This window comes from Podarcis cretensis, assembly GCF_951804945.1.
Source record: "Podarcis cretensis genome assembly, chromosome: 3".
Taxonomy (NCBI): Eukaryota; Metazoa; Chordata; class Lepidosauria; order Squamata; family Lacertidae; genus Podarcis; species Podarcis cretensis.
Genome location: NC_137172.1, coordinates 54,630,456 through 54,650,569, shown reverse-complemented (window position 1 = coordinate 54,650,569; position 20,114 = coordinate 54,630,456). Strand labels below are relative to the sequence as shown.

The 20,114-nt window shown below is 45.5% G+C and overlaps 1 protein-coding gene across 14 annotated transcripts in view; it reads right to left on the bottom strand.

Annotated features, from left to right (window-relative positions):
• Nucleotides 1–1,457: 1,457 nt before the first annotated feature.
• Nucleotides 1,458–20,114, bottom strand: part of AGPAT4 (1-acylglycerol-3-phosphate O-acyltransferase 4) — a 66,831-nt gene continuing 48,174 nt past the window's right edge. For 10 of the 14 annotated variants that reach the window (XM_079971916.1, XM_079971917.1, XM_079971912.1 and 7 more), the window contains 2 exons: nt 19,190–19,388; nt 4,547–4,887 (listed from right to left, as the gene is read on the bottom strand). In XM_079971916.1, coding sequence (XP_079828042.1) covers nt 4,802–4,887; nt 19,190–19,388 — 285 coding nt within the window. In that variant the 3' untranslated portion in view covers nt 4,547–4,801. Of the gene's footprint in view, nt 2,133–4,546; nt 4,888–18,064; nt 18,896–19,189; nt 19,389–20,114 lie in introns of those variants that run through there. The other 4 variants (XR_013837669.1, XR_013837668.1, XR_013837670.1 and 1 more) reach the window with 4 other exon arrangements.

The following is a 20,114-nucleotide window of genomic DNA, read 5'->3' as shown; positions in this document are numbered from 1 at the left end:
TGATTAAAAACTTTTTACTGACTCAGTGGTGTCCGAGGATCACTGCTTGTGTGTTTTGGAAGCAGATCAGTCATCCTAGAAATACATTCCTCAGAGGAAGCTCAGTGTAGGTTAGGGTCACTTAACGCCATGTTTGTTGTGTACTGTATTTTTCGCCCTATAGGACGCACTTTTTCCCCTCCAAAAATAAAGGGGAAATGTGTGTGCGTCCTATGGGGCGGATGCAGGCTTTTGCTGAAGCCTGGAGAGCGAGAGGCGTCGGTGCGCACGACACCTCTCGCGCTCCAGGCTCCAGGAAGCTATCCGCAAGCCTTGCACGCCTGGGGGGAGTTCCCCCAGGCGCGCAAGGCTTGCAGGCGGTAGCCTGCAACGCGGAGCACGGGGTGCCCTCCGGAGGATGCCCTGTGCTTCGCGTAGGTGTCGGCAAGCCTTGCGCACCCGGGGGAACTCCCCCCGGGCGCGCAAGGCTTGTGGGCGGCAGCCTGCAGCGCAGAGCACGGGGCACCCTCCCACAGGGCTCCCCACGCTGTGGATAGCAGCCTGCCGCCCGGTGCGCGAGGCGCCCTGAAGCAGAGCACCCCTCGTGCCGGGGAGACATCCGCAGCGTGGGGAGCCCCACGGGAGTTCCCGCAGGGCTCCCCACACTGCGGATAGCAACCTGCCGCCTGGCGCGAGAAGCGCCCTGAAGCAGAGCGCCCCATGCTTCGGGCAGACATCGGCCAGCCCCACAAGCTTGGGGGAAAGCGGGGAGGGGCAGCGCCGCCATCCCGCTATTCCCCGACCTGGTTTTGGGGGGGGAAATAAAGGGAAAATTTTTTTCCTTTATTTCCCCCCCAAAAAACTAGGTGTGTCCTATGGGACGGAGCGTCCTATGGGACGAAAAATACAGTAATTCCTCTGCATTTAATTAGCTAGTAACTGTGTAAACAGACTCCTCTTGTTTCCTTGTTGGTATTTATGGACTGGGTTAATTGCATTGGCCCTCTGTTGTGGCCACAGCTTGTTCCTTTAAGTGGCAGTGAGGAGGAGTTTGCTCCATGCTGTAATAGTCATAAGGTGTGAGAGGGGGGATTCTAATTAGCATGCATCAACATGGTTTTAAAAGTGGTGAATTTTAACATTCTGAAAAAATAATCCAAAAGTCAGGAGCAGCTGAGGCAGAAACTGCATTTCCCCCCCAGAATGTAACACATACAGAAACATACACCTTGGAGAATGGAATTTTATAAGGAAGCTTGCCGACATTCTATTTCCCCCATTGGTTCTGGGGCTTTTTAAGATAACAAAGACCACACATAGTCTGTATCCCAGTCAGCGACAGATTCACGAGCTAGCTTTTTTATCGCCTTCTGAGTTGCTTAACGAAGTATTCAGCAAAATGCAAGTAGTAGAACTTTTTGTTTCTCTTCAGGCTACAGGGTAAGAACATCAAATTCTTCCCTATAACAAATGTTTGGATAGGACCAGAACCTTCACTCTGACATGTTTGCATGCAGACTGTAGGCTTGAATCTTGAATAGTTACTTGAGTCACTGCTGACAAGGAGTTTGTGTGCACAAACGTGCAGGTTTGGTCTCATTGCTGTTTGTTTTTTGTGTAAAGATGGGGTAGGTTAAGAACCACTGGACTTCCTTGAACTTGACAGAGGGCAAGCAAAAAGCACTAGGGCAGCAGCAGCATTTCAGTTCTGAACAGCTGCTCAGCTCATGGAGCTCTGTAGCAAAGAGTAAAAGCAACATCACTAGTCAAAATATGTTCACCCCTCGCTCCAGAATGTGACTAGCTTAACAGCACATCTTGAAAATATATGACTGGCAGATGGTCTTTTGTTACATCACTGTTGTACACCCCCTTTTTCAATGAAGACTTAAAGGTTTTGCTTTATAGAGTGTATATCATTGCAAAAAACATTTTTTTATTTTCTCTCCCTTTTGTCAAATTATGACAAAAGCACAATGGGGAAAAAAGCCAAATATTTGCTTCTGGTGGTTATTGATAGCTAGGTCCAAGCATACACTTACATAACTTTCTCACCTTCAACAGACCACTGTCACTTATCCACCACCAGTTCAGGCCTCAGATATTGTTGAAATGATTTATAGTAGACATCCAAATATCTCCTGCATTTTCTCCTACACATAACCAAACCCAAACAGACAAAGGAAAAAGCAGGGTAAAAAATAGTACACTTGTAGGGTGATCTAGTCCAACGCGTGGCCCCCATCCAATTTGAAACCATACCCGGACCCTGCTTTGCTTACTGCTACTAGCAGTTTTATTATTTATTGGTTTTATTGGTAAGGTCAAATATGCTTACCAAGTACATGATCTAGCCCAGATTAAGTACGTTTGAGGACAAGTGATTTCTCAAACATGCTTAAAGTGCTGATTTCTTTATACAGTGGTACCTTGGGTTACGGACACTTCAGGTTACATATGCTTCAGGTTACAGACTCTGCTAACCCTGAAATAGTACCTTGGATTAAGAACTTTGCTTCAGGATGAGAACAAAAATCACACGGTGGCAGCGGGAGGCCCCATTAGCTAAAGTGGTACCTCAAGTTAAGAACAGAACTCCGGAATGAATTAAGTTCTTAACCCAAGGTACCACTGTAGATCCTTTACTTAGAGCAAAACAAAAACAAAAAACTGAAAACAAAACCCTAGTACTTGTAACAAGGAAAGTAGCTTGTAAAGATTCTTGTCCTATGATACACAGTTAAAAATTACCAGCTTTTAACTCCAAATGAGTCTTCTTATACTCATTAAAAGGCAGGTGCAGCTTCTCTTCATATGGTGCCTATGATACCTGCACTTCCAACCTTCACCTTCCCACACAGTTTCTAAAGGCACTAGCAATGTTACTGTACAACCCACCAATCTTTGCAGACTTACACACAATGAATGTAAACACATTCAGCATTTACTGAACAGCAGTCTTTCTAACAGCTTGCATCACCCATTTCTTCAACACTTGTCCATTTTGCTGATGACATGGTACATTTATATATTGACTGCATAGCTACTATGGCGACAGCCAAACTACACTAAGGCATCACCCACAAAATCTTGAGGGTCCTCTCTGACGGAACAGATCCTTCTACAAGTGATGTCAGCTGGTTTCATTCATTCTAGCACAGGTTACCTTCTCTGCGCCTGCATGAATTTTACAGTGAAATTTGGGGCAAAAGTTGGTGAAGGGAAATTTGTCACTTCCAAACAGGGACTACTATGTTTCAACAGGGCTTTCCTAATCTGGAAAAGTAAGGCAAGCTTGAAAGGTCCAAGCATCTGAGGAGCTGCCAGCTGATGAAGTGCTGAGCCCCACTGCCAAAAGCATCCACCTCTGCACCAGAGAAGCAGTCCGTGTAACACAATTTTTTAAAAAGGCCCAAGAAATTACAGGCCACTTAATGTAACGCCTGTTCCAGGGCAATTTTATCTGCAGAACAACAATTCTTGCTAAACATAACCCTTCAGAAGACAAGTCCTGTCTCGCTATCCCTTAATTTGAGTGTCAACAAGACATGTAGACTTTCAGAATGTTCTGATGAAGTCCCTCAACAAAAGCTCTGAACCAGCTTAGAAATAATGGCAAAGGAGCAGGTAAGATCTCAAGGATCAGTAACTGGTTAAGTGACAGGAAGCAGAGCCTCAGACTAATCATACAGTTCTCATAGTGGAGGGATGTAAATGGGGTCCCCGGTAATATCTGCACTGGAGTGGGTGGTGGGTTTTTTTTTTTACTTTTTCATAGGGATGAGCAGTGACATATCCGAGTTTTTGATATGACCTAATTATTCAGAGTGGTTAAAAACAAAAAGGGACTACAGGGAGTTCTGAAAGAGGTGAATGAGCAATAAAGTTAACTGTAAAAAGTTACTGTCCCCAATGCTAACTTTCAATGTACAGTGCTGGGGTCAAATTTGACAGTAACTGGGAAGGTCTTTATGGGCAAAGTGGATAGCCCAATAAAAGCCTTGTACCCAACTGCTATGAAAAGGGCATATAGGGCTGAGAATAAAACTTCCTTTATAGAAAAATATATTGCCAAACTTGGAATGCTGTGCACATTTCTGGTCACTGAAACTTAGAAAGTACACTGTAGAGCTGTAAAACACAAAAGGGCAACTGAAATTATCAGGGGGCTGAAGTAAGGTCAAAATTGGAGGTTATTTGGGGAAAAATCAAGAGGGAGGAGACACAAATTTATGGTGTAGATAAAGTACACCTGGTGTGGAAATGTATGTCTTCCTCTCATGATACTAGACTTCAGGGTCATCCAATGAAACTGGATGGTAAGAAATTAAAGACAGACGAAAGGGAGAATGTCACACAGCACATCATTAAACAATGAAACTTGCTGCCTCAATGTGTGATGGCTAACTTCAGACAGTTTTTAAAAGGGATTGAACAAATTCACGGGTGATAAGGCTTACTTTCTGGAGAAAATAAATTTCACTTTCTTATAAAACGACTAAAACGGATTGACAGTGTTAATCCGCCTAAGATTATGGGGAAGAAGGAAGAAGAAACTGATCATCAATTCCTTCAGATGCTTGCTACACTGTCACTGCATATTTTATTTTCCTTAATTTGAATAGGGGGAAATTTGAAAATAATGTGCAGAATATGAACCAATATCCCCTGAAAGTTGGAGGAATAAGGGGCAAAGAGAATGAATTCATGGCCATCTCACTGCATTCGGCTTCCATAGATTTGAAGGAGAATGATACACTGCAGTCCACAGGAGGTGTGCATGTTCCCTTTGGGTATGAAGCAGTCTCTGGAGCTTTCACTTTCATTTTTCCTTGTGGCCGTGGTTGCCGTAAGTCGAGCCTTTGTTTATTTCCGTAACTCCTATCATCCATCGACTACCAACAGTAGCTGAAATAAGAAGAAGAATAGGATAGTTTCATTAATCACCAGTCAAGAGAGAAGTGCAGCTGTCAGGGGTTCAGGAGCAGAAGCACAGGGAAGAGGGGAGATGGAGAGCGAAGGGGAAGAATCTGGGGGCAGCGTAGGAGAAGATGACAGTGGCCCGAGAGATTCCATGAGCCTCTCCAGCGAATCGGAAGATTCACAGAAGGGGGCGCCGGTGGCCAGGGCAAGGGGGGTCCCAAGGGGGACACCCCAGAAGCAAGGGGCCAGCGGGGACTCCCAGAGCAGCAGTTGGAAATCAGGACCAGCTTCCCCACCGGAGCATAGTGGGGGGGAAGAGTCACAGGTATCGGGAGTAGCGTCTCCCCCAGCAGGGAGGAGAGGAGTCAGGGCTGACCACGCCTCCATGGGAGAGTCAGACAATGGAGGGGAGGTCAGATCCGGCCAGTATCCCGGAAGAGGGAAGCAGTGACAGAAGTAGTGTAACGGTCAGGAGGAAGGTCACTGGGTTGGCGCGAGAGGCAAGTTCAAATGTACAGGAGCGTGGGACAGCAGAGAATGAGGATTGGGAACCGGGTCCTAAAGCCCGCCGGAGGCAGGGGGAGGAGCTAAGCGACTCAGCGTCAGAGGAGTCCAGAAAGGGGAATGCCCCAGCGGGCAGGAGGACCCAGAGGAGAAGAGGGCAGCGGAAAAGGTGGAGCAGGGCTAGGATCTTAAACTGGTTTCAGAGGGGAGGAGATTCAGACAGGACTTCGCCGATCTAGGGTTTAAGATGTAGGGCTGCGCGCTGCGGCTTTGAAATGGAAATTGAACTTCAATAAAGACTTTTGTACATTACGACAGCCTAGCGTTGGTCCTCTGTGAGCTGGGACCTAGAGGCAGCTCTGACAGCAGCCCACACAAGTCTGCCTTCTGGCATACAGAAGAGCCTGGTGTGTTATCTTTTAAACAGCTAAGCACCTCAGAATGTTCTGTGAAGAAGAGCGAGCACCACTGACAATTTGGGATGTTGTGAGAAAAACCAAACATTTTAATCTGAAGTCGTACAACTGGCCAACAGCTAATAGGTCAAAACCTGATGAGAGCAGAAGTGCAACTCTGGCAGCACTCAACAAGTTGGTGGATGAATAGGAATGTCTTGGCCTAACACTAGTTCACAATAATGCATGCATATGCCATCTGCTAAGCACACAAGTTAACTGTTTTAAGTTCTAAGTGTTAACATTTTATTATTGTAACTTGCAGGAATAGTGCCAACTGAATTTCAGCCTGCATGCAGGTATCTTAGTACAAATAATGGTATTTCTATAAGGCATTTTTTTAAGAGAGAAAAGTATAGTTCCCCCCTTCAGTGAACTCATAAAATGGAACCCAGATAGGCCAGCATGATGAGCCTGTAAACCAACTGTCAAAAACTTTTTGACACCACGATGTTTATTTTATTGTTCAGCTGTAAAATCCTTAAGCAGTTATGTGTATGTACCAGTAAGGCTACATTCAGTCACAACTTTTTCTCAAAAAGTCAGCATAGGCTAAGAAATAGAGAGAGCTCTTTGACTGGAATCTGCCAGATTACATGATTGTCCAGCAACTCTTATCGTACGGACTTCATGACATGTCACCATAACTAGCTTTCTAGAGCAAAGGACTAGCCACCAAAGGTATCCAACTATGAAAACTGGAGACAATAACATACAGATCCAGTCTGTACTTTTAGAAAATCACATCTACCTCATATAGCTTTCCAAGGACTTAAATAGATAGATGATCAAGTTAAGTTACACCTGTGAGCATAAGAACTGCAAGCAGAAAATACATTTGACTTGTACAAATAATTCCACAAGTGGCATGCAAGCCTTAAGATAACCTGTGTGCCAGACAGGCTCACATACAATGCTGCAGTTTTCTTCACCTGTGGCTTTTACATGCTAAGGTGGCTGTTGATGTTCCATATTAATAAAAAGGCCACGAGATCCTGGCAATTAAGCCATAGCCTCCCAAACTGAAACTGCTGCTGCTCAGGGCTATAGCAGTGGGCCCTGAAGAATCCCACTTTGACAAGTCAGTTTGTGACATATAAGGAATCCAGTAGTCCTTGTGTGGTGATTTTTGCAAACTTGCATCCATGGCAACAAAAGTTGAAGAGTTAGAAAACTAGAGCACAATCAAGGCAAAACCAAGGACTTTGGTTTATGTGGAAGAGATTCTACTATATGCCTTTCTCCCACTGAAACCAAAGGGAACTTTGCATCACTATTTTCAACTGCATCATGCACCTCAATCTCTAAAACAACATCCTTAGGAAGACAGGTCATAATCAAATATTAAAACCCAGCAAGGAGAAGAATGTAACAGCAAGCATTAGGTCAATAGCCTATCTAGAGCCAGTGTGGTGTAGTGGTTAAGAGCGGTAGTCTGCTAATCTGGGGAACCGGGTTCGCGTCTCCGCTCCTCCACATGCAGCTGCTGGGTGACCTTGGGCCAGTCACACTTCTTTGAAGTCTCTCAGCCCCACTCACCTCACAGAGTGTTTGTTGTGGGGGAGGAAGGGAAAGGAGAATGTTAGCCGCTTTGAGACTCCTTAAAGGGAGTGAAAGGCGGGATATCAAATCCAAACTCTTCTTCTTCTTCTTCTTCTCACAGTGGCCAACGTGATCACTATGGCAACCCCATTGGCAGGCCGTGAGTGAAACAGCACGCGTCTGTGGTTTCAAACAACTGGTGTTCAGAAGCATACCACCTCCAACCGTGGAGCCATGGAGAGCATTATCCTCCATGAATTACTCTAATTCTAAATTAGAATACTCCTGTTACAGTCAGCACAATTCAAAACCCTGTCCCAACTACTCAGTACTCTGCAGGGTCAGTGAATGCAAGTAACCTATTACTTTGGCCACTCTGAACTGGACAGGAATGCAAATTGCCCCCTGGCATTCCCAATCCCCACCACCACATAATAGTGGCAACATAACCTCTTCTATATGCTATTCTGCAAAGGCACAATCTAACCATAAGTCACTGGCATTGCCCAATTTTTGTTCTCAGTGAATTCTCATGCAATTGACCATGATAATTGCTGCAACAGACCCTCAAGTGCCTCTAGCCTAGTTTCCACACTGAGACATGGCTCTGTTCAGGCCTTTTCTCAGCCTCAAGGCTGTTCTTTCTTCAGCTACACTGGATATGGGGCAGTTTGCAGCATGTCACTGTTTCGCTATAATTATGAAACTTTCCCATATGCCATCCCTAGGGTATCAAGTTAATAAATGAAGTCACCTTTCAAGATAAAGAGGAAACAAATTGGGAAGAAGCTACGCTCTTGGATGCTTTAAACAGGAACCTCAATTGTTATCGATTTTTTAAAAAATGTAATTGGGTTTTCGACAGCACCTTAGTGGAGAAGAGGAATGAAAGCACATGTTCAGCCGCCACAGTATCTAACCCCACCTCCATCACATCATGCTAGTATCCCTCGGAGAGTCTTGGCTACTGGATAAGCTCAAGCAATTTCACTTACTAGTTTCAAGCCTCCTCCAAGGTCCTTAACCAATAGTCACCTAGCAGGGTCCTAGAAACAAGGAGGGAAGAGAAAGAAAGGGAAAGAAAGACACAGACACATCCATGCACACTGAGACACATGCACAATTCAAAGACACATGTTCATGCTCTTATAAAAACACATTCTATCAAGGCTGACATTGCTGAAAGGAGCTGTGCTACTTAGGAGAAATGGCTCGGGGGAAGATCCACCTAAAGACTGCTACCTACCCAACAAGCTACTGAATCAAATACCCAGCCTCTCTCTTGCTTTGGCTAAAAACCAAATATTTCAGGTAGCGGAGATGGAAGGAAGAAGGGAAAGTGTTAATAAGTAACCAGAAGAATGACATGGGAGGTAGGTCCCAAAAGGTAGGGAAGAAAAGCAAACCTTATCCAGAGTCTCCTTTCCTCCCTCCACCTGCCTGGGCATTTTTGGACAGAGATGGCTGAGACAGGGAGGCCACAATCCAGCTAAAGTGAATCGGGATTCACAAGGCAGTTCCCATTGTAAGACAGAGCTGACCCATTGAAATTAATAGCCATTACTAACTTGGGTAATCAAGTTCAGTTGGCCTACTCTGAGCCAAACTTGGTGGGAACGAACCCACATTGTTTTCAAACAGGTTTTATTTAATTGTAACTTGCTCCACCAGTTTCAGGGGCATTTGGTAATTACAAACTTTAGCTGGATCAAGACTCAATGTGAACTGTAAACACACATGGCTATTCCCATAGCAGAAGGGAGGAGCAGAAGGAGAAGAGGGGAGAAAACCCTATCCCCTCCACAAAAGGGTCCACCAGCAAATTCAGGGATTGGCACAGAACTAAAGGCCCCCGTAGTCTGTAATGCCTGATCTAAAACCCAATATTATGCTGTTGACATTCAGCACTCCACCGTGGACACTGAATGGCTAGAAATACCCAGTCACTGATTGGCAGAGTGCATGATATTAGAGGAAGTCTTCACTTCAAAGAAAAGGTATTTCTGGAAACTAGAAGCACACATGACCCAATTCATAGGCAGGTATGCAGAAAATAAAAATCAGGTTGATATACTAGACAGAACATATACTTTTTTTCTTCCTGATAGCAGCTATCTACCCTTGCCATTCACATATGTACTCAAACTGAGTTGTGCAGCTGTTTTCCTAGAAAGAGGCTATTCCTGTGCTGGCCACCAGATGGCTTCTGCAACTTTCTCTGCAACATGTTTACTATTAAGCAGGAGATCCTGTCAAAGCCTTATGGAAATAAAATGCATTTACCGTATTTTTCGCTCTATAACACGCACCTGACCATAACACACACATCGTTTTTAGAGGAGGAAAACAAGGGAAAAAACATTCTGAATGAAACAGTGGATGTATCATTTTTGGGCTTCATGCTGTGGCCACAGACATGTGATCTGATGGTGAATTTGGGGTGACCCAATGCAAAGATCCTGAGTATCCCTGTGGATCCATGCTTTGTAACCACGTTTTTGCACCATTGCAGCCCCAGGCAACAGTGGGTGCGTGATTTTGGGGGGGCAGGCTGTAGCCATGGACATGCTATGTGATCTGGTGGTGAATTTGGGGTGACCCAATGCAAAGATCCTGAGGATCCATGTGGATCCATGCTTTTTAACCATGTTTTTGCACCATTGCAGCCCCAGGCAACAGTGGGTGCGTGATTTTGGGGGGGCAGACTGTAGCCATGGACATGCTATGTGATCTGGTAGTGAATTTGGGGTGACCCAATGCAAAGATCCTGAGGATCCATGTGGACCTATGCTTTGTAACCACATTTTAAGTGGGGAGCGAAGGAAAAACAAATAAGGGACATTAGAGGGGTGTGCAGAGAAGCAGCTGGCTAAGAATGCAGGAGGGGGATTTAACGGGAGGGAGGAAAGAAAGGCAAAAGTTTCCCCCCACCCAAGCCAGCTCTCTCTCTCTCTCCCTCCCTCCCTCCCTCCCTCCCTCCCTCCCCCCTCCCCCTCTCTCTCTCCCTCCCTCCCCCCTCTCTCTCCCTCCCCTCCCCCCTCTCTCTCCCTCCCCCTCCCCCCCTCTCTCTCCCTCTCCCCCAGCAGCACAGAAGCACAGAGAGGAATTCCCCTCTGCTTGCCTGGAGGGGAGGGGCTTTCCCTGCTCTTTGTTCCGTTTCAGCAAACACAGCAACGATACAGAGGAGGGTGGGCAGTAAGACCCTGAGGCAGAATGCAGGAAAGCATCCACTTCCTCTTTTCAGTTTTCCCTTCTCCGTGAAGCGCCACGATTTGATTTTTGCCTGATTTTTCGGCTCCAGGGACCACACATTCGCTCTATAACACGCACAGACATTTCCCCTTCCTTTTTAGGAGAAAAAAATCTGCGTGTTATAGAGGGAAAAATACGGTAATTGATCCACCTCTTTTATCAGGAATAAGGAAGATGTGGCCCTGCAAATGTTGGACTCGCATCCTTGAACATTAGCCGTTCTGGCTGTGACTGATGGGACCTGGAATCCAATATTGGGCAGGCCACAGGTTCTTCAGCCCTACTTTACATTGCAACCTAAACCCCCTGCTTCCCCCTGTCATACCATCTAGTGGAGATTAGGTGGTTTGTCATGGTAGCAGAGAGAGCTGGGTGACCCAACATATTTACCATTCACAGAACTACTTTGGGGTGGCTTCTCAGAAAGACGGGACCAGCTAACCAGCTTCCAAAACCGGTCCCTCACTCCAGGGAGCTGCCACCATTCTACTACATAGCCAGATAAAACAGGGACACAAGACTGGCACAAAACAGAAGCAGGACTAATGTAAAGCCCAGGCATGTGTTACACTGTTCTGCTGCTACGTACCCTTAGACATTTCCTATTCAGCTCGGTATCACTCCTTAAGATTTGAGCAGGAATGCCCTTCACTTTGGGAAGAAGGAGAAGGTTGGTTTTTAACATGGATCATTAAGATGTTGCATGGCCAAGTATAATGAAATTTGGAACTCGTTTATACAAAATAAAGTACGGTAAAAAATGTAATTAACTGTTAATAATCGTTATAATGATATACAGGACCTTTCCCCCTTTCTTATTTTTTTAAAAAAACACTGTATGTGTTGAATGTAAAATTAAATAAATAATCTTGGATCGTTATCATGACTTTCCCAGTGTTTCCCACGTACTAATATAAAGAACAGAAGCAAAATTGGTAATTCCAGGAACCATGAACAAAAGAAGAGAAAAATTGTGATTAGAGAAAATAAAATTATTTTTAATTCAAATTAAATTCAATCCAGAGTAATGTGACATATGAGAATAGCTCTTGAGGGAGCTGCTTTCATTAAAATCCACAACCCAGCAAAGTTTTCTTTCATCAATGAGCTTGAGTGTATGCACTGTGGTGATTTGGGGGAAGGCTTTAGGACTAAGTTGGGGTATCTACTGTTGTACACATAACCTGGTTACGTTTCCAGAATCAAAAAGTAACTGTGTACTTTCACATCTCATCTATGCAATCTCTGCTCACTAGTAACAAGTAGTACTTAAAACATAATTGGTGACAAGCTGCTCTGTCCTGAAATTCTCACATGTAATTCTCACTACAGAGTATTTGAAACATGTGTGATGACCTCTCACATTATGCATGCAGTTTCAGGTTAACATTTAATATAGCCATATGGATTTCTGTCTAGATTGTTATTTAAGAGCCAGTGATGAAAATTTACAGTAATAATAATAATAATAATAATAATAATTTATTATTTATACCCCGCCCATCTGGCTGAGTTTCCCCAGCCACTCTGGGCGGCTTGATAGTTAAACAGGCAACACAGTAGCTTGATAGTTAAACAGGCAACACTTTCAAGTCAGTTTCAGATAATCCACATGCACTAAACATGCAGCAGTACATGCAACATGAGTAACTACAAACATTTCCTTTTTGTAATTGCCCAGCTAGCAATTTCTTGCATAGTTTAGGTGTAATCTACTGCAGATCGAAGTCTTTGAATTCTTAGAGCATTCTCCATTTAAAACCTTAATCTTACAATCCGCACAGAATTATGATTACAACCTGAAGAACATTCCGAATATCCTTTTCCACTACAAAAATCAATCAATGTGGCCTCCACCATCATCACACTAAGCTATATAATAATTGTGGTCATGCAACATTGGACCTCATTGTTTCCCAAGGCTATTTTTATTATCAGCTAATTCTCTTGCCTGTAAAATTTATGGGCTGGAACCATTCCACAACTTCTCAAATGTTCTTAGCATTAAATATTCAAAAGCATCAGATTGAACCCACCTTAAAAACCCAGCATAGCCCCTTTCTGGCACTGAGCATCTGGGAGCTAAGCTGTCATAGAATCACAGACTTGTAAAGTTGGAAGGGACCATGAGGGTCCCTCTACAATGCAGGAATATTCTTGCCCAGTATGGGGCTCGAACCCTTCAGCCTGAGATTAAGAGTCTCATGCTCTACCAGCTGAGCTATCCTGAACCATAATACTGTTGGGAGCCTGAAAAAATAAAATAAAAAACCACTGTGGATGCATTCTTGACTAAGGAACATCGGCTGGGTGAGGACTGCAGGGCCTGCTCCCTTCCAGGGCCTTTTCCAACTGGCCCAGGGGGCGTGGCCCAGGACCTCTCTCCCGGCTACAAAGGGACTCCTGCTGCAGTGAGGCCTCGGAACATCGGCTGGGTGAGGAATGCAGGGCCTGCTCCCTTCCAGGGCCTTTTCCAGCTGGCCCAGGGGGCGTGGCCCAGGCACTTATTTGGAACAAACTTTTTGGGAAGGGTGGGAAGTGTTCTGCCATTCTTCCCTGTTCCAGGTGGTTAATGTGCTTTAAAATGTCCTCAAGCAGTCGGTGGCAATTTAAATTTAAATTTTTATTTTTTCCTTTTTTCCATTGTTGGGGGTGGGTGGGATGGATATTTAGTTGGGGATTAATTTTAGTATAATTGTTCTGTTTCTTTTTGTTGTTGTTGTTTTATTGGTTCTGTATAGTTTGTGTTTTGTTTTTAAGGGGCGGGATCAGGGCTGCCTGGGAGTGGGGCCCCAGCCAACACGATGGCTGGGACAAGTTCCACAGGGGGGGAAGCACTGGGACATCCGATCTCGGTGATCATGGGCAGGAGGCGGAGTTACGCTAAGACCAGACCATGTCATTACCGAGGAGGCAGGTTTAGTCGTCGTTTGAAGACTATCCCTGCCTCCGGGTCTGGCCTTGACCAGATGGATACTGGAATCAACAGGGGAAACCTACATGACCTGAAGGTGTTGCTGTGTAATGCCAGGTCAATGATGAATAAAACCACTGCCATCCACGACCTGATTGTGGATGGAAGATTTGACCTGGCATGTGTGACAGAGACCTGGTTGAAGGAAGCAGATGGGCCTGTCCTTGCCGCTGCTTGCCCACCAGGTTTCTCTTACGCACAGCAACCCAGGTCATGTGGGCGGGGAGGGGGGGGTTGCAGTGATTTTTAGGAAGTCACTAGCTTGCACCAGGCGTCCTACTGGGAAGATCCAGTTTTCTGAGTGCATGTTCTGGAAGTTGGGCAATAGGGGCAGTACAGGATTCCTTTTGGTGTACCGACCTCCCCGCTGCACCAAGGATTCCCTGTCTGAGCTGCTTCAGGTCGTGGCGGATTTTCTCCTGGAGACACCTAGTTTGGTTGTCCTGGGAGATTTTAACATCCATGCCGACACGACCTTACAAGGGGCTGCTCGGGACTTCGTGGAAAGCATGGCCTCCATGGGGCTGTCCCTGAATAAGTTTGGCCCAACTCATAGTCATGGACATGCCTTAGACCTGGTGTTCACCTCTAGTGACGTGGGTGATCTGACACTAAGTAAAAGTGAAACAAAAGAAGTGCCATGGTCAGATCACTTCCTGGTGCAACTGGACTTCTCCGCGACCCTTCCCCTCTGCAGGGAGGTGGGACCAATTAGGATGGTCCGCCCCCGCCACTTAATGGATCCAAATGGTTTCCAGAGAGTGGTAGGGGATGCTTTATCCCATGTTGATGGCCTTTCAGCTGATTCCCTGGTGGCCCGCTGGAATGTGGAGTTAACCAGGGCTATCAATTGTCTTGCTCCGAAGCACCCTCTCCGATTGCATGGAGCCCGGACAGCTCCGTGGTTTTCTTCAGAGCTGAGGGCGATGAAACAATCGCTGAGACGGCTAGAGCGTCGGTGGCAAAAAACTCACTCCGAATCTGACCAGACACAGGTTAGAGCTCAACGTCGAGCCTACCAAGTGGCGATAGCGACGGCGAAGAAGACTTTCTTCACCGCCTCTATTGCATCTGCAGAAAATAGTAGCAGGAGACTCTTTCAGGTGGTTCGTAATTTAACGGAACCACCTTTACCACCGGGGCCTTGTAAAGACCCCAAGATCTCCTGCAACGATTTTGCAAAGTTTTTTGCAGATAAAATCACTCATATTCGGAAGGAGCTAGACACCACCGTGGGAGCAGTGCCGGGGCGGGAGAGTGCTAGAGCTCTGTCTGGTCAAGTTGCATGGAATCAATTTCAATCCGTTACCCCCGAGGATGTGGACAGGCTGCTTGGACGCGTGAAACCAACCACCTGTCTCCTGGATCCTTGCCCATCCTGGCTAATAAAAGCAAGCCGGGAAGGGCTGGGCGATGGGCTCTGCGGGGTGGTGAATGCTTCCCTCTGTGAGGGAACATTCCCAGATCCGCTGAAAGAGGCGGTCATTAAACCGCTTCTTAAAAAACCATCTTTAGACCCGGCCAGTATGGCCAACTATCGCCCAGTCTCAAATCTTCCTTTCTTGGGCAAGGTGATTGAGCGCGTGGTTGCTGAACAACTCCAGGCACGCCTGGAGGATGCGGACCATTTGGATCCCTTCCAATCGGGATTCAGGCCTCATCATGGGACTGAAACTGCCTTGGTCGCGCTGGTTGATGATCTCTGGCGAGCTAGGGACAAAGGTGAGAGTTGTTTCCTAATTCTGCTGGATCTCTCAGCGGCCTTTGATACAATCGACCATAACATCCTTCTGGACCGTCTAGAGGGGCTGGGAGCTGGGGGCACTGTTATACAGTGGTTTCGCTCCTTCCTCCTGGGCCGTGTTCAGAAAGTGGTGGTGGGGGATGAGTGTTCAGATCCCTGGGCCCTCACTTGTGGGGTGCCTCAAGGTTCCGTCCTCTCCCCCATGCTTTTTAACATTTATATGAAGCCGCTGGGAGAGATCATCAGGGGGTTTGGACTGGGTGTCCATCAATATGCAGATGATACCCAGCTCTACCTCTCTTTCAAATCAGAACCAGTGAAGGCGGTGAAGGTCCTGTGTGAGTGCCTGGAGGCGGTTGGAGGATGGATGGCGGCTAATGGATTGAGGTCGAATCCTGACAAGACAGAAGTACTGTTTTGGGGGGACAGGGGGCGGGCTGGTGTGGAGGACTCCCTGGTCCTGAATAGGGTAACTGTGCCCCTGAAGGACCAGGTGCGCAGCCTGGGAGTCATTTTGGACTCACAGCTCTCCATGGAGGCGCAGGTCAATTCTGTATCCAGGGCAGCTGTCTACCACCTCCACCTGGTACGCAGGCTGAGACCCTACCTGCCTGCGGACTGTCTCGCCAGAGTGGTGCATGCTCTAGTTATCTCCCGCTTGGACTACTGCAATGCGCTCTACGTGGGGCTACCTTTGAAGGTGACTCGGAAACTACAACTAATCCAGAATGCGGCAGCTAGACTGGTGACTGGGGGCGGCCGCCGAGACCACATAACACCGGTCTTGAAAGACCTACATTGGCTCCCAGTACGTTTCCGAGCACAATTCAAAGTGCTGGTGTTGACCTTTAAAGCCCTAAACGGCCTCGGCCCAGTATACCTGAAGGAGCGTCTCCACCCCCATCGTTCTGCCCGGACGCTGAGGTCCGGCGCCGAGGGCCTTCTGGCGGTTCCTTCATTGCGAGAAGCAAAGCTACAGGGAACCAGGCAGAGGGCCTTCTCGGTCGTGGCGCCTGCCCTGTGGAACGCCCTCCCATCAGATGTCAAAGCAATAAATAACTACCTGACATTCAGAAGACATCTTAAGGCAGCCCTGTTCAGGGAAGTTTTTAATCTGTGATATTTTAGTGTATTTTTGGTTTTTATGGAAGCCGCCCAGAGTGGCTGGGGAGACCCAGCCAGATGGGCGGGGTACAAATAATAAATTATTATTATTATTATTATTATAAAAACATTAAAAGAGTAAAAATCAACAAATAACAAGAGATGCTTCCATCTCAAAAGGGGGAAAAAAGTGAAACCTTCGGTTATAATTATTGCAGTCATTATGACAATCGTGCCACCAAAACAGCACTCCATATAAAAGGAGTCCCCTTATACTACATGGGGTTGATTCACTGGTCTGCCTGAATGTTCTTTCCCCTTTTAGTCCAGATAAGACCGCACCCGTGCTAACTGAATGGATCCTCCAAATTGCTTTGCGTAAGCACATGTGTCAGGACACCACACTGCCTAGTTATTCAATCGTGGGCTGAGCATACGATGTGCAAAGCTGCATTTTCTGCTTGCAGCAGATGATTTGCCATGACCACTACCAGTGCAATCCTGGCAGGGGAGAAATAGTGCCCAGCCACATATCTGACTGGCAGCAAGTCTCTCCGCCCTGTTCCTCTGCACAGTCTTAGGCAGCGACTTCTACCTGCCCCTCTGATTTTTCTATGTCCTAACTGTTAATACTGGGGCCAATTTTGAAGGCTTTTGTAAGGAAGAAAGCACACAATCCATGCACCTGCAATTAAAAGTAAGGCTGTATAAATTCTGTGTAAGACCCAACAACTGGTATCAGGTGTTTCTCTCCACCCCCCCCTTAAAAAAAAAGAAGTTTCTATGTGCTACAATTGCAAGATAGGCTTGAGAATGGATTTCCAGTAGCCAATGTTCCTGTTTGCTGCAGAGTTCTCTAACCACATACTTTATGAGCAAAGTGAGGACTGCAAACCAACCAAATAGTCTTGCTTAATGTATGCAGTTGGCACATAATTTGGGCTGCTCTGATGCCATTTGTTTCAGTTGTGTGTAAGCTATATGAAAGATATAATTTACATTGCAGCCTTCTAGAACCCAGACTATATGGTTAAAGACAGGGTGAACCCTTCCTCACTGTATTCTCCTAGTCCAAAAATATTACATTACACTTGGTTTTTGAATCTGTTAATCCAATCGAGCTACGCAATCTGACTGGTACGGTTAATGAGAGCTCTTGAATCTAGATGAACTCTGGGTTTAATCAATAAGCCATATGAGTCATATCCGAACACAAGCACAAAACAGAGCATGGTCTTCATACACTGATTGGCCAGCAAGCACTTGCCAACAAGAAGTCCCTTTAGGGGAAAAGGTGGGGTATAAAGAAATATATAACAACAACAACAACAACAACAACAACTTCAGGGTCATCTCAGTCATACCCGAGACGTTGCAGTACTACTACTCTGATTTAATACAGAATACCAACTATTTTCTTCTGTTAGATGCTGAGAATGCCAGATATTGTATAAGCTGATTGGATCAGGACACCAAGAGAATATAAGAGGGGGGAAAGGTAGCTTGAAAAAGAGAAATCATTACAGGCAAGAGTAAACATTCTCTGATTTCACACAGGATGCTTTTGAATTATGCTGGGTGGCTTACCTGAACACATTAGCATAGAAAGACATGGTGCTCTTCAGTCCTGAAACCTCTGGTTTGACAAAACTGAAGCAAGTTTCATGAGCAAATATTCTGGAGTGGTGTGGTGCAGAATGAGGAAGCCTGTTCACTATATGCTGCAGACTTGGTGGGTACTGGCTACAACACACTCTCTGTTTTAAGAGGCTGCTCACCATTCACAAAGTACCTTTAAGTAAACATTCTACAAAATTATTTGTGCTGCTGAAGGAAAGACACTTCTACTATTGTAATCTGTTAATCCCTGTCAGATATATGTAATTTGGTTAGTAACTGTTACGCAGAAATTGCAAAACCAGAGTTTTGATATCTTGATGTTGGGTTTAGTAGATAAACCCAGAGCTAATATAGTTCAATACAAAATTGCAAGAATTCAGAATCTGATAATGAGCATCTGCTAACAGTCTTCAGACCGACTCAGCCATTCTGAGACTCTTCAATTCCGAAAGAATAGGCACAATCCTGACAGTCGTTTTCCCCATATCACCCTTTCTAAAAGCTTACTTTTCTTTTGCAAATATGAAGCTTAACTATCAGACAGGATTGAAACGTCAAGTGGAGACCCTGAGCTGAAGCCATGTGCCCAAACATTTGATATATTGGTTATTTACCATCACAGAAAGGAAAAGAAAAGAAAAAGACAAGATTAGCCCAGTTCATCGTTGGAAAAGTAAGTGCATTTGAAAACTTGCTAGCTTCAGTTCATTTCTTTCCATTTTGCTCCCTGACTGGAAGAGAAATGAGAAGTTCTTCAGTGTCTTTACTCACGGGTACTTTTCAGTTGAGTTCTGCAGACTTTAAAAAGCAATATTAATTCAGAGAGAGAGAGAGAGAAATAAGATTAAGTTTCAGTGATAGCACAGCAAAATGTCACTCAGCTGAGTTCCAGCACTGCTTCTAGAGTGGTCTACTGGGGGCAACCAGTACACAAAATTCCTCCCGCACCCCATCAGACCTCAGTGCGCGTGCAAAGATCTAATTGATGAACAAATGCTCAAGAAAATTAGTTAAAGGCAGAATGGAAAAAGAACCCATTTCCTCAAAATATTATTTCTAGAGGCAGCCTTAAGGTTGCAAACCACAGCTCACCTGCAATGAAAACAAAGGCAAACGTCGCCAGAGTCAGCGAGGAGCCGCTGCTGATCATGTTGATGAACAGCTTGAACAAAGGATATAGCAACAATATGGCCCAGAAGAGCCAATTCAATAGAGTCCACGGCCGCCGGGGTGGCACCATGGGAGTGCCAGGATAGGCTCCTGTTCTGTAGTATTCCTCTTGAAAAGAATCCTGGTTAGGGCAAAGGAGGAGAGAGTGAGAAGATGTCAAGGGGCCCAGAGCATGCCCATTCCCCCCCCCCCCCCGAGTCTCCAATCAGGCATACCAAATCTCCTTGTTCACCTTAGTAACTATTTTTGCCACACTGTCACTCACTTCTACCTTAGCACAGGAACCCAAGATATGATATGTGCACAGGGAGAGAACCACACATGTGACCTAAGCTTTGAATTCCCTTTTCTCTGAAATGGATCCCGCTAATAAACAAGCTACTGTGCGGTTTTAAACGCTGCTGCTATAGAAACTGCTTTGGTGAGCAGCAGAAGTCTAAGGAACAGATACACAGACATGCACATAACCATCCTTTGGATTCCAATTGACTCCTGCAGAAGGTTTGATCGCCTCTGATCTCTTGGTGGACATTGTGGAGGAATATCACAGAGGAAACAAGCTTGCCTGTTTCCCGCTGTTAGTTTGTCAGTCACCAACTCTGCAGTTTTAATGAGCCCTTATCTCCAAGAGATTTATAATCAAAAGAGAAGAATATTTACTGATCTTGGTGTAACATTTTGCAACATCAATATAGTTCGTTTCTAGTTGCTCTACAAACCAAGCAATAAACATATTTGGGGGGGGGGGATAGTACACATAAACAAATCCTTCACCTATTGCAGCCTTGTGTCACTTTCTAATTTTAATAATTTGGGAATTGATTTATGTGCTTAAGTTTCTGGGGAA